The 24,151-nt window shown below is 39.4% G+C and overlaps 3 protein-coding genes across 3 annotated transcripts; all 3 read right to left on the bottom strand.

Annotated features, from left to right (window-relative positions):
• Nucleotides 1-8,194: 8,194 nt before the first annotated feature.
• LOC149389523 (F-box/RNI-like superfamily protein) lies at nucleotides 8,195-11,169 on the bottom strand. Its single transcript, XM_089624040.1, has 4 exons — nucleotides 10,881-11,169; nucleotides 10,581-10,789; nucleotides 10,102-10,195; nucleotides 8,195-9,920 (listed from the first exon to the last, which is right to left on the bottom strand). The coding sequence occupies exons 1-4, from the start codon at nucleotides 11,037-11,039 to the stop codon at nucleotides 8,454-8,456; spliced, it is 1,929 nt and encodes a 642-aa protein (XP_089480166.1). The 5' UTR covers nucleotides 11,040-11,169; the 3' UTR covers nucleotides 8,195-8,453.
• Nucleotides 11,170-13,804: 2,635 nt separating this feature from the next.
• Nucleotides 13,805-16,861, bottom strand: GGR (geranylgeranyl reductase). Its single transcript, XM_089623950.1, has 3 exons — nucleotides 16,367-16,861; nucleotides 14,882-15,193; nucleotides 13,805-14,491 (listed from the first exon to the last, which is right to left on the bottom strand). Exons 1-3 carry the CDS (start codon nucleotides 16,700-16,702, stop codon nucleotides 14,108-14,110), a joined length of 1,032 nt encoding a protein of 343 aa, XP_089480076.1. The 5' UTR covers nucleotides 16,703-16,861; the 3' UTR covers nucleotides 13,805-14,107.
• Nucleotides 16,862-19,963: 3,102 nt separating this feature from the next.
• Nucleotides 19,964-21,919, bottom strand: LOC149389521 (uncharacterized). The gene is made up of 4 exons (XM_089622648.1): nucleotides 21,397-21,919; nucleotides 20,253-21,301; nucleotides 20,103-20,178; nucleotides 19,964-20,007 (listed from the first exon to the last, which is right to left on the bottom strand). Exons 1-4 carry the CDS (start codon nucleotides 21,917-21,919, stop codon nucleotides 19,964-19,966), a joined length of 1,692 nt encoding a protein of 563 aa, XP_089478774.1.
• Nucleotides 21,920-24,151: the final 2,232 nt, after the last annotated feature.

The following is a 24,151-nucleotide window of genomic DNA, read 5'->3' as shown; positions in this document are numbered from 1 at the left end:
ATTTCCTTATTTAATGGAGAAAGAATATCTCAACCATTATTATTCTCTTCCTATTTAATTACTTACCACAAATCTAGCAACTAATTAAAGAAAGAATATTGGGTAATTAGTACCCATAGTAGGCGCTCACTTAGTCTGGTATTGCACCTAGGAATTTCGAATTTTACAGTGTCCATAAGGCCAACTTAAAATTCAATTAATTATTTACTTGATCCAACAATAAATAATTAATTCCACAATAAATATTTAATTCGGCAAACAGACAAATCTCTTAATGAATGCTGCTAAACAATTTACTTCTGTGAGATTGTAATAATAATATTCATTATTACCAGAGAGTTCTTATTCGTCTTTTTCGAAGCCGTATCGGGGACTATGTGTTAGGAATATTGCCCACTGAAGATAAATGATTATTGAATTCGATAAGAAGAACACTGTAGCATTTATAGGCCCTAATGAAATTTATTTTAAATGAAAATAAATAATTTGGATAATTGATTTATCTTTCATGAGGCATTGTTCATGGGCCCAATAAGAATCCATGGGCCAATATGATTGGGCTCGTCTCAATTTCTTTATAGGATGAAATAGGAAACGATCAAAACCGAAACAAACTATGCTTGCTTGTTATGCTTGTTTATTTAATCGCTTTGCCATGAATGCTTGATATCTTGGATATTGTATCGTGGATTGCTTGCTTATGGGTTTTCATTCATATTAATATATCTAATCGGATTAGGATAGTATTAATGAATGAGTTGAACGGATCGGAGAGCTTTGTCACCAAGCCGATAAGAGGCTAAGCGAGAAGGTTATTAAAAGACGATTTCTTCCCTCCCTATTGGAAGCTCATCCGAGAAGGGATGCTATTAGGTTAATCAAGACTAGTTGTCACGAAAACCTAATCACTAAACTATATCGAAACTTAATTGTTTTTAAGGGTAGTTTAAAAACACTCTTGAGTTTTTAATATGATTTAGTAAACTCGAATGGATCACCTAGATCAATGTTAATGCTAGGAAAATTAAAATACTAAGAGTATATTGAGTCTTAGGCCTCCAACATTGGCACAACACCATGAGGATGATGGATCCCGGCTTGAACGACAGTCTTATTTAAGACATGGTGATCTGCTCCTAAGGAGATGCTTTTCTTGATTCCAAATTATGTCTCTGGCGATAGGTGGGAGGGTCGAATCCGGCGTGTACTGGCTAAGTCAGTGCGTTTGGGCTCGGCTTCTTTCATCGAAATGTTGGGTCGACTCAAGCACGAACTAACCTTTGCTCATGTGACCAACAATTCCTATAAAACTGGGTAGTTAGTGAGCATAGTTATTAATGTACATGAAACATGATTGCTCACTAATCTGAGATGGTACTCATTTTCACTAGGTGCACTTCGTTACGCCACCATAGTGAGACGGACTCTGGCTATTGGTGGATTACCATGGTGTTGTCAATGGTGCCCACAAGAAGAGTTGTAATCCTTATATTGTACATTTGATGTAATAAAGTCTCATGAAGACTCTTGCTTGTAATTGCTTATTCATTAATAAAAAGTTGGAACGTTCATTCATTCTTCCTTGTCTGTTTGAAGCTTTATGATAAAACATTAGTCTTTAGTCCATAAACAAATTAAACAACTTACGAAGAGACAAATGTAGATTTGCATGAACAAACTCTTCGTAGTTTGCTTAAAACGATATATTCGCAATCTAAGGGTCAAAGGACTATTGACCTAAGTACGATTGTTAGAAGAATCTATGATGTCTGGTTATGAGGCATTGAGAGTTGGAGACTCTATAGTTCTTCTAGGTATCTTCCGAAGGTACTGAATTGACCAGTGCACTTCTAGAGACAAGATAAGAACAAACCATTTAACCTCTTATGTCTCGAAGTCACTATGTATGAAATGCATCGTGCTTACCTTAATCCTGAAACGAGACATGCCATTTCACACCTTACGTATTCTCATTTGAGAAAGTCAGAGTTCGGACTCACTATGTGATTCCGAACAAGGCCTATTGGTGAAATACTAAGTTGTGAGAATGTCATGAGTAACTTTGTGAAGTTCTCATAGATATGGAATTCATGTACAAGATTGCTGAAATGCAATGTATATCACCTCATGCTTTGTTCCTTGGAGTGTGAATAAATGAACTGGTCAGTGTCCAAATTGAGTCCTGACTCTTTTGGATGAAACAATGTGACTTTTTAGCTCCTCGTCAATACATTGTTTCTAACTTATTCACAAGCGACAAAGGAGTTGAGGAAATAACAGCTAGAAGGGTAAAATGGTAATTTTGTAAATCCCGATTAGCTGATGATATTCATGAAGGGTAAACATGATAATATTATGTGGATCCGCTCATTACAATTAGGTTGAATTCTTGAGTAGAAAATAAATTCATTTGAACCGAGAGATTTTCAGTGTCAACTCTTTAGTGGAGTCAGTTGACATTAAGCTAAACTTGGAAAAGGTTTGTGAACTTTTGAGTCCAAGTATTTTAGCTCAAGCTTTGTTCATTTGGATCCATGAGGTCACTGTCACGAATCACATCGATTAGGAATAGTTAAACTGGAAGCTAAGTCAAAACAAGAACGAAAATTGTCAAAATGGTATTTTTGTCTTTTGAGACATAGCATGAAATGAATGTCAATAAATTTTTTGACAAGGTCATTTAATGACATGTTTCACTCGGCCAATATTAGTCTTATTGGGCCTTGTGGATTAATTTCATTTCATAAGAATTTTATTGAAAATTCTTAATGGGCCTTTTTCATGTTGTCATGAACAAGTGGAAAAGCTTCTAGAAGGCCTTTCTAGATTGAGATAGGCGCCCAAGAGAAAGAGAGAATATTTTGTGCATAAATGTATGAAGATACTTGCCAAAAGAAAAAGAGGAAACAAATTTCCCCTAAGAGGAAATGAGGTAGGCGCCCAAGAGAGAGACAAGGCAAGGCAAGGAACAAAAAAGGAAACAAATCCAAGCCTTCTAGAAGGCTTACCTTGGCCGAGTATGTCATAGAGGAAAAGAGGAAATTGGCTCATGAATATGTGATATTCTATAGAAGAGGAAACTACCTTATTGAAGGTAAGACCTCTCCTATAAATATGAGCCTCATTCTTCTCATTTTTCTCATTCCACATAAGTTAGAGATTGAGAGCCTCTCTCTCTAGACCTTGTGGCCGCCCCTCTCCTCTCTCTCTCTAGTCAATTTCGTTTTATTGTTTTGGCACCTAGGTCCTCATTTGACCTAGAGTTTAGCTCTGCGACTTCAAGACTCGTTCTTAAGTCGTAGTGTTTAAAAGTTCCCACACACTAATTCCTTTTATTTCGAGTGATTTAGTGATAGAGACTTTCGTGGTTGCTCGAGTTGCCGAGGAAAGAAAGAGAGACGTGCTGCGAGGAGACGAACGTTTTCAACCTTCCGAAGGCTCATCAACGTTCAAGCTTCTAAAGAGGTTAGTAAATTTATTATGCTCATATTAGTTTTATTTACATGTGCTTGCACTTTGTCTAGGTTAGTAAAAAATGTTTTACTTGAAAAAGAAATTTTTTAAAATTCCGCCGCTTAACGAAGCGTTAAACTTTTTCTTAAACCCTAGATCAATTCCAACACATGGAATATAAAAACTGAGTTTTTTTGTCTTGGTGTTTTATCTCGTGCTTGTTTGCATTATGTTTTTATTTCCTAAACTTGTTAGATAGTTGTTTCTTTTCGTATTGCTAATATAAGTTCTTTTATATATTCAGTAATCATGTCAAACCCTATTATGGCCTTATTATTGAAAGACATACTTACTGGTGAAAATTTCCATAAGTGGAAGTCGAACCTGAACATTGTGCCGGTGAGTGAAAGCATCCACTTTATCCTCACTGAAGACAGACCTCCGCTTCCTGGTCCCACTGCCTCTAGAAACCTAAAAGAGGATTATGACAAGTGGATCACGACCAATAACAAAGCTGTGGCCTACATGCTCGCAAGCATATCTGATGCGTTGCGAACGAAGATGGAAGGGAAAGAGACGGCTGTGGAGATCCTTGACGCATTGCAACAAATGTTTGGGATGCAGAGCGAGCAAACCCGTATTGAACTCACCCGTAAGTGCACTAGTACTAGGATGATTACGGGAACTCCGGTAAGAGACCACGTCATGAAAATGACTAACTACCTTACCGAAGCTGAGCTCCATGGGGCATAGATGAATGAGATTACTCAGATGGGAAACATACAAAACTCCCTTTTCGAGAAAATTCATACAGTTCACATCCAACTATAAGTTGAGTTATGGATTGTCTCGGCTGTTGAATAATAAGTGAGATTCATTCACACTTATCTATGGCTCTTAGATAAGAATCAGAACTTGTTCTTAGTGTTTTTGATGACTATTTTGTAGTTTTTATTATGTTTTCAGGTTAAAGAGAGTGAGAGAAGGTTGTGGTGCGAAAACGGGGTGAATCGGAGCTAAATCGAGGAAGTTATGGCGCCATTTGAAGTCAAGTCAACAAAAGTCAACAACGGTCAACAAAGAAGTCAACGTTTCAAGGTTGGCGCGCCACTCCTATTGTATGGCGCGCCGCTCCCTGGTGCTTAAAGTTTACACCGAGAGCTTGAGAAGACGACGCGCGAGAGAGGCGTGGCGCGCCGCGCCTGTTACTTTTTCAGTGTTTTATCCGAGTATGAGTGTAAAATTAGTATTTTTAGAACTTTGAAAATTAGTTTAGAATTAGATCACCTAATTTTAAAAATTTGTTATATTAGAGAAGAAACTAAAGAAGAAAGCTTGTTGTTGTGAAGTATGGGGGTAAGGGTGGATTATGATTATGATATATAACACACTAAATTCATTAATAATGAAGATGAAGTTTGTCATAGAAGTAGGTTTGGTTTGGATCAATATCTTATTGTTATTTATATTGAAATTTATTGTTCTTTAAAAGAATATATAAATTTATTGTTGGTTTTGGATTTCTTTCATTCTATAATGTTCACAAGGGCTTTTTATTTTAAAAATTATTTTTTTTATAAAAAAATTAAATAAAGTTGCAAGTTTTTTATGCGAAAATAATAATAGTTTATCCATGTAAACAAACAAGTTGCATAAAGAAATGTTTTAGTCGAAAGATGACTTCGAAAAACTCACACATGGACATTACAGAAAACGTTTTAAGAGATCCAAATATGTGAATATTTTTCCAGTCATTATTTTTGTGACTTATTTTGAGACATTTTTAATGCGTTCCATATAATATATAAAAAAAAGACTTTTTCACTGCGACTTGAAAATGAACTTATTGTACTATATTAATTTTTTGCTAGCAAATTGTACTAGTTGGTAGGACAAGAAGTTTTCTAATAAATTATTTGTTTTTTATTATTAGTATTACAAGTCTTTTTTTTTCATTCCTATAATTGAAATTCTTTCTTGAAATTCTTATGTATATTGAGGAAAAATCCAAAAATTTTACAGCAAATTAAAAAAATAGCCAATTTAAATATTTGACATTGCTAAATACCAAACATTTGATAAATCTTAAATAAATAGTCGTAAATAATGACGTGACCTAATATGCGGAGGTAGTTATTTATCTAAGATTTACGTCTGTAAATATATGAAAACGACTATTTACCTAAGATTTAACAAACATTGATTATTTAACAATATCAAACGTTTAAGTTGATTATTTTTATAATGGAACCAAAATTTTATACTAGATAGTTAGCAATTACTTTAGTCCATTTAGTTACTGTATACAAATAAAAAAGTCGTGTAACTATCCATCCTTTTTTTAATCATCTAAAGCTCAATGATTAGTGAAATAAACATCAATCGTAAAGTCTACAAAACTATTGTCCAACTAATATATTTAATTTTCCTGAAAACCACTATGATTAGCAACGAATATTCTGTCCGGTCCACACCACGATGCTTTTCATGAAAGAAATCCAGGACAACGTCTCTTTCAACGGGCATAACGGACAATATATATATATATATATATATATATATATATATATATATATATATATAATTAATAAACTATGGATATACCATTGGAGGAAAATGTCCACGCACGCACGATATCGTTTTCAAGGTGAGCCCTAAAGAAACAGAGTTAGTGGGCTGATATCGAACTGGTAATAAAACCTTAACTTTCAGTCGCATTAAATATGTGCCGCTTGGGATTTGGATGATCTTCCAAATTCGATGGTCCATCCCCATTTCGTTTTTTTATTTTATTTTTTTATGATCGATTTTCATATAAGTAATAACAGCCTAAGAGAAAGGGCCAAAATTTTTGGTAAATAATGAATATTATATACGGAAAAAACAGATTAACTTTGGTAGATAAACGAATACTAAACATGCATGCAGATTCCTCACAGATTTTAAACATGATATTAATAGAAATAAATTACCGACGCAGTTGTAATCGGCATGATATATTTGTTAAAAAAATCTTGTCAAATATTTGTTAGTTATTGAAATTGATAATATCTATTTCAATACAAAGTGCCAATGTGCCATGTTAGCTATGTTGGCTAACGTTTCAAATGACCTCAGTGAATTTTTTCTATAGAAAAATAAAATAAAATAATTGTTGTGCTCTTTTTATGAAAATAGGATGGTAATCATTAATTTTAATTACCCTTGAAATAGTATTAATTACCCTACAGAAAATTATAATAAATTTAAATTTGCATGAATTTCAAAAGTGGGGTATATAATGTATATTCACAATTAAAAAGAGAGGGTAATCTTTTGAAAAAATTTAAAATGTTAGTGTATTAAATTTTTCTAGTCAAATTTAGAGGTAAAGTTGCTCATATTCATCTTTAACAGCTCATTTTGAGAGACGATAATGTAAATATAAAATATCACTTGGAAAATCCTCAAAAATATATTTCGTAGAATAAATGGATTATTCATATTCTATGACTTGTACCATGATTTTGGACCAAAATCTACTAAACCCAAATAAATCATAAACTATGACTTAATGAAATGAGTAATTACATATTTATCCTTCATATTTAGTTTATTTTTATTAGTTAATTAATAAAACAAAAACAATTATTTGGTTTATATTATGAAAACAAACATCATTACAAAAACCCGGAGAGCAGCCCTGGGAATCTCCGATGTTGAAGCTCCTGGGAACGACGATCATGGCCGCCGGAGAGCAGCCCATAGCAATCCCGGCAGCGGCGACCTCGAAGTGTCCGCCGAAACAGCCCGCCATGGATTCCGCGTAGAATTTCTGTGATTTTTAAAGTTAAAAAACAAAGAAAAAACGATTCTCGGGATTCTGGATAATTTTGAAAAGTTTCTGAAAATTTTTGGGTTTTCGTTGAAGATTTATTGACGTTGATGTCAATAAAAATGCATATTTATTTACATCAATGTCAATAAATCTTCAACGAAAACCCAGAAATTTTCATAAACTTTCAAAATTTTCCAGAATCGCGAGAATCGTTTTTTCTTTGTTTCTTAACTTCAAAAACCACAGAAATTCAACGACTTAAAAAAAGATGAACCCAAACAAAGATGACGAACTGAAAAACGAAAAGAGATAGTGGAAGAAAATTGAACCCAAACCTTATTTCCTTGAGTTGAAGCAAAGAGAGAGACGTGAGAGAAGACACAGAGACATGAAATGCGCAGGAAAAGAGAGGTAAGAGAGAGTGACGTGAATAACCCGTCCCATTAATACAAAAATAAAAAAAGAAAGTCAAATAATTAAATAAGAAAGAAAATCAAATGTTATTAAAAGTAAAGGTATTTTTGTATTTAGTAAAAATAAGTAGTCATAATTTAGGATTTATTTGGGTTTAGTAGATTTTGGTCCAAAATCTTGGTACATCATAGAATAGAATAATCCTAGAATAAAATCAGTGTCGTAAGACTCGTAACTCGTACCTTCTATTTCAGAAAACGAAAGTGCCATAGCTATCGATTCAGCTACGATTATTTCCTTTTAACATTCACTTCATAATTTCGGGGAGTCACAATGGAAATGAAGTCATAAATAAAGACTCATTTCACAAGTTCTAGTTTTATCGTGCAATAACATTTTAGAGAGAAATGGAACCTTTTTGACCAACTTCTTAATTCTGGTCATTTTTGCAAAGGATTAACTTTCACGTGGGCATTCATTATAATCCAGAGGCATATAAAGAATAAAGAATTCAAAAAGAAAATCTTCAAGCTAAATTAATTAAAGCAGGGCCAGCTATAAAGCGAGAAAACGATCTGGTATAATCAAATGTAAAATTTGCAAGCAACATGATCGACAACGTAATTAGATTTAAAAAAAGTCCTCTGATCTGACCTTCCTATAATATAGGTTCCTGAAGCAAATCAGCCACAACTTCACAATAACAACAAACTCCGATGCTCAACTGATCATAATAAAAGCCACCAATAATCTTAGCATCATCTTAAACTCACTCCATCTCTTCATCAGTGTCATGATCAACATCAACTATCTCTTCATCATCGCCATCAACATGGTCAAAGTCAGTTTCTATCTCGCCCTCCAAGAGCCACCTCTCGAGCTCGTCGTACTCCTCGGCGTACTCGCGAACGGGACCGTCGTCCCACCTCTCGGCCCCGATCTCCTCTCCGTGGCACCGCACGTTCAGGAACGGCCTGTTCCTCGCCAGCGCGTCCACAATGTTCCTGTTCGAGCTCCCCGTCACTCCCAGGCACCTCAGCCTCGGAAAGTACGGCCTCTTCAGCCACTTGTACGACAGCCCTGTGACTCCCCCGCAGTTGTACAGGTCCAGAACCCTCAGCCCGTTCCCGTGCCACCTGTCCTCGTCGACCTGCATCGACGCCAGAGCCATCACCGACGCGTCCCCAACGTGCGGGCATTTCCGGAGCCTCAGCTCAAGGAGCGGGACCCGCAGCCTCGCCAGGGACATGGCTGCCTCGTCCGAGAGGCTCGGGAGGTTCGAGAGGTCCAACTCCTTCAGCTCCGTCACTGAACAACCCTCGAAGAGCGCTGAGACTAAGTCATCCGTGAGCTCTTTACACCCTCTTAGAGATAGGGACACGAGCGATCCCACAACCCTTGGTCTCAAGAACGATAACCCTTCGTCGCTTATGTTGGAGTTATCTAAAAGCAACGCCTTCAAGTTCGGGAGAGTGCCAATGGCTCGGAGAGCTTCGTCCCCGAGGTTTCTGCAGCACCGAAGATCGAGGACCTTCAGTTCCTTGTTCGACGCCAGGCTGGCAACCGCGTTGTTGGTCAAGAGGCTACACCACCGTAAGCTGACGTGGACCAGCGAGAGCGGGGTCGCGGAGATGTCGTGGAAAATCAAGTCGGTCAATTGGGTCCCGTGGGTCACCTTGAGCTTGTGTAGCTTATGGCAAGAGTGGAATATGGTCTTGAAACCCGTGTCTGTGACGCGGCAAAACCCGCCAAAGCATATGCTTTCCATCTCGGCACAGTTGTCGGCCATTAAGAGGAGCCCGAGATCGTTGACCCGTCTGAAATAGGTGAGCATGTATTCTTGGCTACGGATGAGCGAGAGATGTTTCAATCGGCCGTACTGGTTAATCTGTTGAAGCCCAGTGTTGGTCAGGTCGAGCACGGGGCTCGGTTCAGTCAAGGGCGCGTCTCGGAGATCCAAGTGGGTTAACGACATCAGACCTTTGGCGATCATGGTGACCATGGTGTCGGTTATGTAGTCAACGCAGATGCAGAGCTTTTGGATGCTGGGAAAAATCGACGGTCGAACATGACTCGGAGATGGACTGAAACCCATGTTTGGTCTTAGCATCTCAGTCACCGTTATTGATGAAATGTCGCCTATCTCCAGAGACACGAGATTTTCTGAAGCCACTGACCATATCCGAGCAGAATCCGGACGAAGGAAGGACGAGACATCAAACATCAGAGCAAGTGCCTGTCGAAAACAGCAAATTTATCATACATAAGCTATCGATAGCAGAGATTAAAGAAGAATTCAAAAGGGAATATCATTTATGGAAGAGATTCAAGTTAATTAGTGAGGCATTAACAGTCTTATCAAACCATATATCCAACAAGACACCAGAGTCTTCACATCTAAAACCCGATTCTCTTACCTCTAATTGACCACAACAACCGAGCAATTCTTCCAAATCAGAAATGTGAATAGACCGCCCCCGATTAACTGCCACGGAACCCAAACAAAGAGACCTGGATTGATATGAGTTTTAGCAATCATTGTTACTTAAATACACAAGCCAATCACATAAAGAATTTAGGTTGCTTTGGATTAAGCCAAAGCTTTCCCTTTTCTTCTCTTAAAAAAAAGGTATACTAATATACGACTTATGTTGTCATGTCTGTTTCAGAGTCTTGGTTCATTTCATTTTTAATAAAGAACCGATCCAGAATTTAACGCAAGTTCTCAAAACATACATTCTAATATTAAGCCATTTCGAATTGAAATAGAGAAAAGCTGCACCCTAATTTTCGACCTCATAATTCCAGAATGAAATCATCGCGATTCAACTTCATTAACATAGAAGTAACTGTACAAACCGGATCAAATCCAGTGTTCTGAAAAATGTGACCTAACCTCAAATCCTTGCAAAGGTGTCCGATCTGAGAGAGCAATTTTCCGGTGAAATCGGAGCAATTGAGCAGAGAAAGCTCGCGAAGAGAGCCCCGCAACAGCGTGGGAATCGCCGAGTCGTTGAGGCGGCCACAGTCGACCTTCAGGCTCGTCATGCACCGATTCGTCGGAGGCATCAGAGGCCTCAGGACATCCATCGATGGCGCGATTTCCTACACCAGCAACCAAACAGCGAAGCATAAGCAACAACAAACTCCATCAAAATTACAGGAATCCGATGCGAACGCTGGGTATTGTACGGACGGTGAGATGAAAAGAGGGAATGAAGGAGAGGATGTGGGAAGCGACGGCTCTGAAGGCGGTGCAGGTGGCGGCGCACGAGCAGATCGACGCCACGTCGAGCTTCTCCATGATGGTTGCAACTATAGCCGAAGGCAGCAGATCCAGACTCTCCGTCGCCATTTTTGGTGTCGAGTTGGAACTTGAAAAACACAGAAAAAGATCCCCAAAAGGAGCCTCTCTCTTCTACTTCTATGATTCTATCTATCTACTGCCGTCAAACAATTAGACAATATCCTACGTGTCGATACCGCAACTCTAGGATCGTATTAGAGCATTCCAATGTATACACTAAATTTTTAATCTAAGATGCTTTTAAATTAAATATCCTAATTTTATTAGTTATTTGTAATGTTTAATTATATATAAAAATATAATTGTAATTTTTTTATTAATTATGTGTAACATATAGTATAAATCAATGATAAGTTATTTAAAAATAAAAATATATTTAATAAAAGTGAAAATTAATAAATACACCATTGAAAACACATAAATATGAAAATTACATATTACTAATTGAATTAATTTCTATTCATATATTCATTACGCAAATACACAAATTTGAAGTTTGATATTATTAATTATCATTTTAATTTGGTTTGATGTCTATAATTATTTTTATTATTGGCTCAATTTAAATAATATTGAAGAAATTAATTTGGATTATAAACAAAGTTCCAAACAGTTAAATCATATTAATTAAACTTGGATGAATTAAAATATGTATTTTTAATTAAGAATTATGAATTAATTAGATTAAAATAATACTTAAATATTAGGTGTAATTTTTACAACAAATGAACAGTATTACACCAAATTTAGTGCAACATTATTCATTTGGTGTAAAAACTACACCAAATATGAAATTTTGGAGTTTTAGAGTTTCTCCCATTAAGAAATTCCAACTCTATATTTAGAGTTATAAAGTTCTTCATTGGAGATACTCTTAGTACTCGAGCTAATTAGTCATTTCAAAGAAATTTCATTTTATGCGTACAAAACAAATACTAGGTCACACTTTTTATGTCCAAAGTTTTTGTGGAAATTGCTTATGTTAACTCTTTTTTGCAATTTATCGCGAAAATAACATGATTAGAATTTATACTAGGAAAATAGTTGTTTTTAAATTGTAAACATATATTTTTCTTCATGTTAACACTTTTTTTAAACGATTTGTGCAGTATTTTGGGCTCTAATTAACTATTATTAATTATTACAATTTAATTTAAAAGGAAATTGATTATTTTATCATTTAAAAAAAAAAATCTATTTTGAAAGGATTTAAAATAGGGTCGTTTTTAAAATATTACACTTAAAATAGTTTTCTTTAAGGGAAAATGACACAAATATGCCCTGTGTTTTAGTGAAATGTCGAGTTTAACATTTAGTTTTCAAAAATGTCGAGTTCATACCCTCTGTTTAACTAAAATGATGAAATTATACCATCTGATTAACTAAAATGACGTAATTATACCCTGAAATAGACAACATCACCACAAATCTTCTTTCTATTAAATTTTCATTGACGTTAACTATAATATTTATGTATAAACACCAATTATCTTTATTCATTCACGTCATATATGTAATTTATTTAAAAACTAAAAGATAAACAGTCTCTTAGTTGTGAAAAACACAAAAAGATGCAAATGGGTAAAAATCGACAGTTGATAGTTATCAAAATCACAGATTCGAACATATAATCAAGGATTTAGAGTTGTAATTCGAACACGGAATGAAATAATCTATTGAGAGATATGAACTTTATTATTTAATTTCAATTTAAGACTAATTTTATTTCAAAATTGGGAATTTGAAAATTAGGGTACTGGTTTCGATTTGATTCGGTTTTTCTTATATAATAGTTAATATCAATGAAAAGGAGATTTGTGATACTGTTATCCATTTCAAGGTATAATTACGTCATTTTAGTTAAACAGATGGTATAATTTCATCATTTTAATTAAACAAAAGGTATGAACTCGATATTTTTGAAAACCAAGTGTTAAACTCGACATTTCACTAAAGCACAGGGTATATCCCGTCTTTAATTTCCCCAACGTTTTACATAAGTGTTGGGCCTAGTGCCCATCGTAGTTTATATATAGAGGTGAATGATTTATGAGTTGTGGTGTGGATAGTTTCGAGTTTCAACGATACTGCTTCCACGTTTTCCTCCGGATTTAGTCTGTTTGCACTTGTATCCTCCGGCGAGTCTACGATGGTTCGCTGGTGGATGTGGAAGTGGTTTCGTGTTTACAATAAATAAATAAAAAGTCTGTCACATCCTACTTTATGAGCATATCCTCAATTAAGTTTTATTTTTACTTAACTTCAAGACACTATTGAATTATTTTGCACAAAACGGTTTCGAAAAAAATTCTCTTTAAGTGAAATCTTCACCTTTATCGGTTTCGAAAAAAATTCTCTTTAAGTGAAATCTTCACCTTTATCGATTGTTATAGATTCCTTCGATGGAAAACATTTCCATCGAAAGAATCGGTAAACAAATCAGCCAGTATTAGTAGTTATTTATTTAATTTATGAATTTACTTATTTTATTTAGGAAGTTACTTGTTCTATTACAGTCTTGTAAGGTTAGCCTACATATAAATAAGTCTCTTTTATTAATGAAAATTATCTTTCAACCAATTAATTTAGTTTCCCTCAAGAGAGGAAAATTAGGTTTTATGAAAGAAAACACGCTCTTAAATAATGTGTACGCACGTCCACTCACATACACGCACGCACAAAGCGGCTCCCGTCATGAGATCACAATCCCGGACTATATCATCGATTAAACTAAAACTTTGATATTACCACAGAAAAATCATAAAGCACTCGGATAATCGAACTAGTTCGGTGCATCGGTGCCAATCATGAGCTCAAACTAAACATTATCGAAGTATATTAATCTTACTTCAAGCAATGTCATGATAATGATCACCCAAACAAGCTAAACTTTACTTGCTCAACCTTTCATATGGATATTCATATTCAAAGTAGTTTTCTTTTTCCTTTCTATCTTTATTGCTACACACTTCTGTGACTTTTTGAATCAATCTGATCGACTTTGGGACCCTTCGAACAACACTTGTACAGAAAAAAAAACTAGGACTGATTACAATAACTTCACAAACCAGACTGATTATAACAACCGTTCACTAACCTCAAAAAAGCCGTCCAATTCATGAGGTCGAATCTCCGATGCTAAAACCTCTATCGGCTGCGTAATCCACAAAGCTGTGAAGTGGCGCGACCGCGGATTTCCCGTACTTCTTCTCGAACATCTCCAACTCCGCCTTGGCTTTTGCTCGGAGGACTTCAGCGACCTCCGCAGCCTTCTCAACCCCGTAAACAGCCACGTAGCTCTTTCCCTTCTTTCTCCGGTCGGCCTCGCCTTGAAGGCCCGTCTTCCTCGATCGTTCCTCGAGGATATCGTCGACGACCTGGTAGAGCACCCCGACCGCCCGCCCGTAGCCTCTCAGGGATCGGACCTCGTCGGGGTCCGCTCCGGCGAGGAGGCCGCCGCACACAGCCGAGCACTCGCCCATCTCTCCGTACTTCTTCTCCTGCACGTACGAAGGTCCGGACTCATAAATCAAACTCACTAGGAGTCACATGTTTGGAAATTATACTTTTTGGGTGTAATTCGCGATTATCAATGAACATAAAAACTAGAAATATAAATTGGGGAATGGGTAAGTTAAGTGTTATTTTGGTCCTTAAATAGTTCTCAAACTATTGATTTTGTACCAAAAAAGTGTTCAAAATGACTAAAATGTTACAGGATCAATAGTTTTGAGGGCTATTTTGCTCATAATAATAGTTTTCTGAACAAAATGTCACAAGCATAATAATTTAGATACTAATGGCACTAAAAGGTCAATAAATCAATTTAGGGGGCGGTTACTAATTTTGGCGTATAAATAATTGGTTTAGTGAAGTAGGTTGATCCTTGCCTGAACGAACTCGACGGAGGAGCCAGGGCCGGCGTCGTCGTCGTCAGCCCTGTCGAAGAACTGGCCCGCGGCCATGCCGGTGGAGCCCACGGCACGGGCGATCTCGGCAACCACACGAAGCAGGCGCGGCTCCGGGACGAGATCGACCGGCGTGTGGGACACGATGTGGCGGAACCCCAGCGGGAAGAGGGCGTCTCCGGCGAGGATTGCCATGTCCACGCCATAGACCGTGTGGTTCGAGGGCTGCCCCCGCCTCGATGGATCGTCGTCCATGCACGGGAGATCGTCGTGTATCAAAGAAGCTGCATGAACCTGCCATTAAATAATAATAATAGAGTAATATAAGTCAGCAAATACAAGGAAACTTCTTTATGAAAACAAAACAATCTGACTTGAAAAATAAGTTAATCCCAGTTTATTTTACAAACTCAACACTTATTTTAGCACCATTTGTATTAAGTTAAAGAAGAATTACTGTTTGTTTGTGTACACCTAAAACAGAACCAGCATGAACGATTTCAAGACTAGCTTTGAATTTTCTGGGTTTCCCAAACACTCAGCCTTGATAAGAACCTCCTTCCCATCCTCCGAGAAAAGTTTAGCCTTCAAGTCATTCAGTTTCTTGTTGACTCAATGTGTAATGACTTTAAAAGCACGGTTCTTGTGTTTCCCAATAAGAGTTTGCAACACCAGGTACTAGTCCATATTTCCATTGTTTCCGTAGCACACAATCTGCTCTGTCTGGTTTTCACACTGGTGCTCGGGGAAACAAGAGGCGTAAATTTGTGGACGTTTATAATTTATAATCTGCCTCAATGCTGACTATACCAATAAAGATATCTGATAGCCGGCAAAGAAAAGATGGCTTATTCAAGGTGCAAGAGAAAGCCCGTGAAGTGACCAATTCGTTCAGCGTCCGAGTTCTTCCACGCACGAACGAAAGAGATGAGGTGAAAACGAAAGAGATGGGCACACAATTCATGATCAAGATTACCAACTGGCAATCATTGTTTTAAGAAACGGTAATTTGGTTTGATCGTACGCCTTGCTCTTAGCAAGTTTTATGACCATGTCGCCTATCTTGCCCTTTCTTCGGGCTTACATGGAGTGTATCAACTCAAACGCTGTGACAAGCATTATTTCTGATAGAATTACATGATTGAAACCTACGCAAGATATTTCGTGCAAATTAGTTTGACTGCAAGTTTTGTAGCTGTCAAACACAAAGGTAAGGAAACTTCTAAAACAGCAATTTTTAAGCCTTGCAAAAACTTCAGTGCGTGAAAAAATAAACCAAAATTGTATACTTATTACTTCACATTCCAAGGTAGATTTCTAGCCGGAACTAAAACTTATTCGTCTCAATTTCATCAAGCAAGGAAAATAAGGAAGAAAAACGAAAATAAGACAAATATAGAAATTAATTTCCTCAAAATCAGAAAACGCTGGATTTGCAAAAACGAGAGTGAGTCGAAGAGAGCTGACCATTTCGAGGGCACAGGCGGTGGGGAAGGCGGCGAGGCGATCACCGCCGAGGAGCTCGCAGGCGGCGACGCACATCACCGGCGGCGCTCGCTTGGCGCCCTTGGCCAGGACTGAGTACCTCATCGCCTCGTAGATCTGCTCCGGGTACTTCACCGGAATCGCCTCGTCCAGCTTCTGATCGATCTCCGAGATCAGCTTCGTCCAGTATTTCCTCAGATCGAACTGCTTCGACACCGTAGAAGAAGAAGACGAGCAACGGATTGGGACCAACAAATTCCTGGGTCTCATCGGGAGGCACAGATGAGATGAAGAAGAGGATAACACCGAAAACACCATTTTTCACCTTTTTTTTTTTCTTCAGAGAAGAAGATTGATAGGTGTTTCTTAGGCCTAAACTTGAAGGTTTACTTTTGAATGATGTATAAATAATTGAACTAAAAATAGAAGTTGGAAATGTGAGTCACCCTTCGAAGTGATTACATCGTCTGGATAATGTCTGGAGTCTACAGTGGTTCTTAAAAGCTTGTAAAACTACAATAATTTTTTTTTTTTTTTTTAAATAATTGGCAGAATTTTAAATTTTGGTATCACAAGTTTAAATATTATTAATGTCAATAATTTTTTTTTTTTTTTGTAAAATATTTAATTTCTCTTCCTTCATTGAAAAAATAGTATAGTATCGAAACAATTTTTTATGAAAAAAAAATATTTTGGTTTTTCTCTAAAACAGTTATCTGTTAACTAACAAAATTATATCTTGTTTCTATTTCACAAAACAGTAACGTTGTCTTTCAATTGAGCAAAACAATACAAATATTTCAATTCTAAAGAATAATAACCTTCCTTTTATTACCTATAATGTTTTTTTTTTTTCCGTATACAATCAAACTCACCAGCTTTATCTCATGCTAAAAAGAAACTAGAAAAAAATCCTAGCATATTAACGTTTTCTACATTTGGTCTAATTTCAAATTATTACAAAAATAATGAAAAGTAGTTTTTAATTTAATAAGATAAATACAAATCCTTTAGAATTACTAGTATAAATAAAATCAAGAAAAAGAATATATATATATATATATATATATATATATATATATATATATATATAATTTGTACATTAATACCGGTTAGAATCAAGGATCGAAATACCGTTACCGTTACCGTTCCGAGTTTCAGAATTTACTAGTAACCCCTGATACCGTAAAGGAATACTGGAGAAAGTAGGAAAAAAAAAGAAAACCGGTACCGTTGAACTTACCGTTACCGTAGAGGAATACCGTCAAATATCGTATTTACCGAGGGAATTCAGAAAAGAAATATACAGAAAACATACAAAGTACGTAGGATAAAATTCATAAAATTAAAAATAGTGTACAATGTTTCAACACAATACCAAATTACAAACACAACAAAAAGTAAGTTCAATAGAAGGAATATAAATGACTACTCAAAGCGACCATATGCAACGGTCATACAGTAATTGTGAGACCCGCACAACCTAATTTTCTAAACGCCGTCTCCATATGATTCTCTCTCTCGCAAATAAATAAATGAGATTATATTTTTCTCTCTCGTTTGAATTTATATAGAATTTCATTCCTCTCTCGTTTCAGATAAACGAGAAGATTTTCTCTATACTCCCTCGATTCACATTTCAAGTGAGATTTCAAGATTTCAAAGGAAATAATATTAAGGAATTTCTCGAAGGAACGAGAAAATAATCGAGAATGGGAAATTAAGAATATCAAGGTCGATAAGGTTTTAGAATATTTTCACGAATGTAAAAAAGATTGTGAAAGTGAAAATATATTTTAACGACCTAACTAATTTCAACGTGAAAGGAATCCGGAAGGAAGTTAGTGAAGTAAATTCCTCGTTATATTTTTCCATCTCTCGAGTGAATTATGGTCCAATGAGTTTATCGAGTAATTTAAATATATTAAGGTAATGAGAAATCTCGGAAGGAGTGAAGGAATTATCGAGTTATCTCAATTAATGAAGTATTTCCGAGGAAATATTTTCGGGAGATAATTTAAGAAATAAATTCTCAAGAACGAGAATTATTTCCGAGAAACCTTGAATATATTTGAATTAATCGAGAACGAACGAGAAAATTCTCGGTTCGAATCATATAATTATAATCCGTTCGGTTATGGATTTAACTAAATAATTAGATGAATATGACTTGAGTTCGGGTCAGTTTGCTAGAGGTTGCAAATAATAAAGGATTAAGTGCAACCAAGGATTTAAATACCGTTACCATTACCGTTCCGAGCCTTCGAATTTACTGGTAACCGCCCGTACCGTAAAGGAATACCGGGGGAAGCGAGAAAAAAAAGGAAACCGGTACCGTTGAACTTACCGTTACCGTAGAGGAATACCGTCAAATACCGGTATTTACCGAGGGGAATTCAGAAAAGAAATATACAAAAAAACATACAAAGTACGTATGATAAAATTCATAAAATTAAAAATAGTGTAGAATGTTTAAACACAATACGAAATTACAAACACAACAAAAAGTAAGTTTAATAACCAAAATGATAAAGTTCAACACAATCCACCAAATACTATTGTTCAACAAATTCAACATAGGAGGGATACAAATGACTACTCAAAGCGACCGTATGCAGCAGTCAGACAGTAATCATACCAAGTCATATAATGAGTATATGCACTAAAGTACCTGTCCAAGTGATAGTCGTACTCATACTGAGATGAACCAACAGACATGGAGTGGAGGGGATAACCAGAAACTGGTTGCACCGTTTCGGGAGCGTAACTTGATACATAGGAGTCCTGGTAGTTGTAACTGGAAGATCCGTCATCATAAGACGACTCTGTGCCTTGAGGACCAATTGATACCGATCCGAAGTTGTAGGACAAGTCATCAACGTCATTGCTAGACGTAAATGACATGGCATCATTCATACCTCCGCCCTGACCTCCGCGCCCGTATCCTGAATAAAAAAAGGCAGGGTGATGAAGACGATCGAAATCTTCTTGCGATGGTGCGTATCCGAGTTGAGCACCGCCGACATCACCAAATGAAGTGCCTCCAGCAGTAAAGGAACCTCCAGCCCGATATGAACCTCCACCACCTCCCCCTGATCTACCGTCACCTTCACCTCCATCTGCTCCGCTTGATCTACGGCTTGAACCTCCGCCATCTGAACCCGAACTGTCTCCGGATCCGCGTTGAGGTTGGACGTCCTCGTTCAGCACTCGCTCCGGATCAAGTCCAATATCTCGAGCCGCTTCAGCTACTGCCGGATCCGGGTTCTGGTTGACGTCGTCCATGTGAACTTCGTCAATCCAGCGGAGCATTTCGTCGTCTCCCTCATTGTCGTTCCCCGAGCGTTCGAAAGCTCGTTCGATGATATCCAAAGGATCCAGGGGGTTGAGGTTGTTGTCGTGAATCCGAGTTGCTTCTCGGAGCTGCAACTTCATGTTGTATGAGCAGAAAACAAGCTTCTCGAGTCTGCCGTACGCTAGACGGTTCCTTTGTTTTGTGTGGACGAGGGCAAATGTACTCCAATTCCTCTCACAAGAGGAGGCGGATGCAGTTTGTGACAAAATTCGAATAGCCAACGTCTATAAAGTCGGGGTCCAATTTCCGTAAAGCTCCCACCACTCACCTGCAATCATGTGACATAAATCATATCATGTCATTTATTACCATTCCATGACATAGTTAATGGCTTAATGCATACAATTCATCTCACAAGCTTACTTGCACAAAGGGTGCCTCGTGCCGAAACAGCACTTCTCTGTGAGAAGTCCCCTCGAGCGTCTCGAAATGCGATTAACTGTAATTAGATAATCAAATAAGACTCATATATTCATAATGTGATATAGCTTGTAACAATTTATAGTTTTATACCTCTCTCCCAAGAGTTGACCCATCAAAATCCGGATGCAAGAAGTCGAACACCCTTATCACAGCAGCCATGTGGGTATTGTCCATGTGGATATCCGGGTTAAACAGCAACTTTGGATTTAGGAAGAAAGCTGCAATGTGTAGTGGATGTTCCATTTGAGTACTCCATCTGTGGTTCACGATGTCGACAACCCATTTCTTCCCACTCATCGCTTCTAACTTCTTTCTCATCTCGTGGAAGACGTAGTATAGTAATCCCATCGTGGGATGCACCTCAGTGTCCACTAATCGAAGAGTGGTGTACATCGGCTCGAATATGGCACACACTTCGTCCACCGAATGCCAGAATCTGGGATTTAAACAAGTCTCGGATATGGATGTACCTGTAGGAGTTGCACTCAATTTGGAATCATCCCACCATTGACTACTGAACATCGTCCTCAACGCAGCTCTCTTCTCTCGGAGACTTCTGAGAGCTAGGTAGTTCGTGGCAAATCTTGTTGCGCCGGGACGGATGATTTCACCTGGGGATGTCTCCCGTAACTTGGACAACACAGTGCCGTGGTTGTAGATGAACTTAGTCGATTCCCTCACAGATTTGATAGTTTGCTTAACACTATCTCTCTTCCCAATATCTTCAAATATCAAATCTAGACAATGTGCAGCGCAAGGTGTCCAGTACACATGGTACTTGCGTTGTAATTTCAACCCGGCACTCTTGTAGTTCGAACCGTTGTCGGTCACAACTTGGACGACATTCTGTTTTCCGATTACTTTGAGCGCTGACCTCAATATTCCGTAGATGTACTCCCCTGTTTTCGTATGCTTTGATGCATCAACGGACTTTAAGAACACCGTTGCACCAGCACAATAAACCATAATGTTTATGATGCTCAGTCTGGTCGGCCCCGTCCAACCATCAGTGAGTATGGTGCATCCGTATTTTACCCACCGCTTCTTTTGTTCTTCAAGGTAGTTCTCTGCGTCTGCAACCTCCATATCGAGGTACTTGTTATGAATTTCATACGGAGTTGGTATAGGAACGCCTGGACCTGCAATATGCCAATATACATCATGTTAACGTTTCAAGAACACATGCGATTGGACAATATGAAAAAAAAATTACTTATCACGAATTGAGGATTACCTAGGTCTTGAGCGGACGCTATCATGTTTTTGAACTCATGCGAGGCGGCCTTACTCGCCGGCACATGTTGGTGAACAAAGAATTTTGTTATGTGTCTTCCGAGCCACGTTCTCTTCTTCGGATCCACCATCTCATCAATTGTTGTTTGCTTCGCACTCGCTGACTTATATAATGACGGAGCAGCTGGTGGAGATTTTGCCGTAGAACCACTGCTAGGCCCCGACATCATCCGAGCCTCCCATTCCGTCTTAGCCGCCTCTTGTCTTGACTTCTTCATAGCTGCTCGTAATTGCGCTTCGTAGGCTTCTTCTTCCGATTCTTCCACGCCAACATTTTTAGTCAATGTCGTGCGAAGCGTAGACTCCAACGACTTTTTGTTCTTCTTTTTTACGACATTGCCTTGAAGTAACGCTTGCATCTCTATTCTCACTTCAGGAGGGACTTTCTCACAGAATTTGACACTCCTTGTTGGGTCTACATGGGCTAGGTGGTTTTTCACTCTCGTGATGCCGCCACCTCCCATAATGTGTGTTGTCGGTCGTTTTCAGAAAACCCGAGACGCCAAGAAGGCACGTCGCTCAAAGGGCCGATGGTCAGGCCGGAGGTCCTGAAGAGCGGCAAGTCTTCAAGCCCTCGCCCAAACTCTTGACTCCTTGAGTCGAGCTTAGCCCCTTGAGTCGAGACATGAGTCGGCTCCCCCAGTTGAGCCTTGCTCCTCGAGTTGAGACTTCATTCAGTCTCCTCGAGTCGAGCTTCGCTCCTCGAGTTGAGCCTTGAGTCAGTCCCCTCGAGTCGAGCTTCGCTCCTCGAGTCGAGCTTCGCTCCTCGAGTCGAGCCTTGAGTCAGTCTCCTCGAGTCGAGCTTCGCTCCTCGAGTCGAGTCGTTCTCCTCAAGTGGAAACCTTCATATTTCACGTGGCAAGAATGGTATTCGAAGACCCCTAAAGGCCCACAAGAGTCCAGCAGGACGAGCCATTCGCCGCGCGCACAGCACGCCGCGTCGGCCAGCCATGCAGCAAGGCGCGCGCCGCGCCAGGAAGGCAGCGCACCGCGCCGGGCAGGCGCGCGCCGCGCCAAGACGCGCCCGCGCCGCGCACTCCATGCGCCGCGCATCCTGCGCCGCGTCCAGTGACCCGCGCGCCGTGCCAGACGACCCGCGCGCCGCGCCCCCTGCACCGCGCGCCGCGCGTTGTGCGCCGCACTTTGTACGCCGCGCGCTCCGTGCGCCTCCAATTGATGCCGCGCGCGTTCCTAGTCCCACATGGACGAAAAAGAAGCCTTCTAAGGCCCCCAAACACCTATATAAACCCCCTCCCATTGAGGGGAAAACCATCCCATTCAATCCCATTCATTCTCAAGGAACTTGAGACTTCTCTCTGCTTCTCTGGATGCCATCCTTGGCCTGAAGCAGATTCTCCACGATTTCTCGTTCTCAGAGATTCTGAAGCGCTTTCCGGGGACTCCCGAGTGCCGCCTCTCTTGATCGAACGATTAATCTTGAGCTCACGAACGCTCTAACGGTTTTCGACTGAAAATCGCCTACGCGTCTAGCACCCTAGACGCGTCCACCATTTCTGACAAGAAATCGCCTACGCGTCCGACATTTCCAACTAGGAATCGCCTACATGTCTGGAATCTCCGCCACAACAAGGAACTCTTGACTTAGAGTTTTCCACGTCTCCAAAAGAGAGAAAACACACATTCTCTCTCACATACGCGATCTCCGAAGTTCTGAGACGTCGCCGAGGACTCCTCCGCGCCTCGTCTCCTTCGTTGAGCACGCCTCTTCGCCAAGGCTCCGCGCCTCATACAGCGTCCTACACGCTTGAACTACGTTATGACCTGATCCCACACACGGGTACGTAGGCAGCCGACAACCAAGGCACGGTCACTCCTCCTCCTCACCCCTACCTCTCCCGAGAGGCGGTTTGATCGGAGAAAACCTAGCTCGAGACTTTCGAGTTCACACTCTTGGCCCGGGTGCGATCACTTGGTCCGGCCTTGGATCGAACCGCCCGAGGTTTTAAATAGTTGTTCATTTTCGTGCGACAACATTTTGGCGCTAGAAGGAGGGGACTTCCCGACCTATTCAGCCCAAAATCCCTTCTGTTCATCTTCTTCTTTTCTTCTACAAACTCAACTTTCTCGAACTTGAGAAACGATGAGTAGCCAACCACCCGTACGTTCTGAGGGCGTTAACAACCCCGAAAACGTCACTGGGACCAAAAAATACTTCTTGCGCTCCCGAGCGCATGGTGACGAAGAGTCACTCCATGAAGAGAGCTCGACCCGCTCACCATCTCCATCTCCAGATAGCAGGGACCACCGCATCATGGAGTTGGAGGAGAATGTCCGCCAACTAAAGGCGAAGAACGCGAGGTACCACAGCCGACTCGCTGTGGAGCAACCCGCGCATAACACGGCGATCCCCAACGGGGATCCCGAGAACCTCAATGAGGAAAGTCGCGACCGCGACCCTGACTACGAGGGTACTGGCGATTCGGAGGGTATCGAGACTTCTCTCACGAAGGACGGGGGACTCCCCGCCGTGTTTGAAGCCGGTCCTTCAAATCCCCTACCCCGGGTAGGAGACGCGCCGACAGCTTCTCAAGAGGGGAATTCCCGACGCTCAGCCCTCAACCGACTAGGTCAAAGGGAGAACGTTGCGGAAAGTCAAGGAGCGCGGAGAGCGCCCCGTCGCAGACGAAGCCTGTGCCTCCGTACGACAAGCCCTGATCTTAGGGACCATCTCACTG

Source organism: Urtica dioica, chromosome 8 (assembly GCF_054948205.1).
Source record: "Urtica dioica subsp. dioica isolate 48M chromosome 8, U.dioica_male_clone48M_v1_H2, whole genome shotgun sequence".
Taxonomy (NCBI): Eukaryota; Viridiplantae; Streptophyta; class Magnoliopsida; order Rosales; family Urticaceae; genus Urtica; species Urtica dioica.
The sequence above is the reverse complement of the archived record's forward strand: the minus strand, read 5'-3'. Positions and strand labels throughout refer to the sequence as shown.

Bases quoted from the DNA above. Each gene is read 5' to 3' on its own strand.
- GGR (XM_089623950.1), bottom strand. From the start codon at position 16,702: ATGGTGTTTTCGGTGTTATCCTCTTCTTCATCTCATCTGTGCCTCCCG. The intron at 15,194-16,366 runs GTCAGCTCTCTT...ATTTAATGGCAG, and splicing joins CCGCCTGTGCCCTCGAAATG to GTTCATGCAGCTTCTTTGAT. The intron at 14,492-14,881 runs GCAAGGATCAAC...TCGTACGTGCAG, and splicing joins CCTCCGTCGAGTTCGTTCAG to GAGAAGAAGTACGGAGAGAT.
- LOC149389521 (XM_089622648.1), bottom strand. From the start codon at position 21,919: ATGGGAGGTGGCGGCATCACGAGAGTGAAAAACCACCTAGCCCATGTA. The intron at 21,302-21,396 runs GTAATCCTCAAT...GGCATATTGCAG, and splicing joins AGCGTCCGCTCAAGACCTAG to GTCCAGGCGTTCCTATACCA. The intron at 20,008-20,102 runs GTAAGCTTGTGA...ACATGATTGCAG, and splicing joins ACGAGGCACCCTTTGTGCAA to GTGAGTGGTGGGAGCTTTAC.
- LOC149389523 (XM_089624040.1), bottom strand. From the start codon at position 11,039: ATGGCGACGGAGAGTCTGGATCTGCTGCCTTCGGCTATAGTTGCAACC. The intron at 10,790-10,880 runs GTCCGTACAATA...TTGCTGGTGTAG, and splicing joins TTCCCTCTTTTCATCTCACC to GAAATCGCGCCATCGATGGA. The intron at 10,196-10,580 runs GTTAGGTCACAT...ATATCAATCCAG, and splicing joins CACCTTTGCAAGGATTTGAG to GTCTCTTTGTTTGGGTTCCG.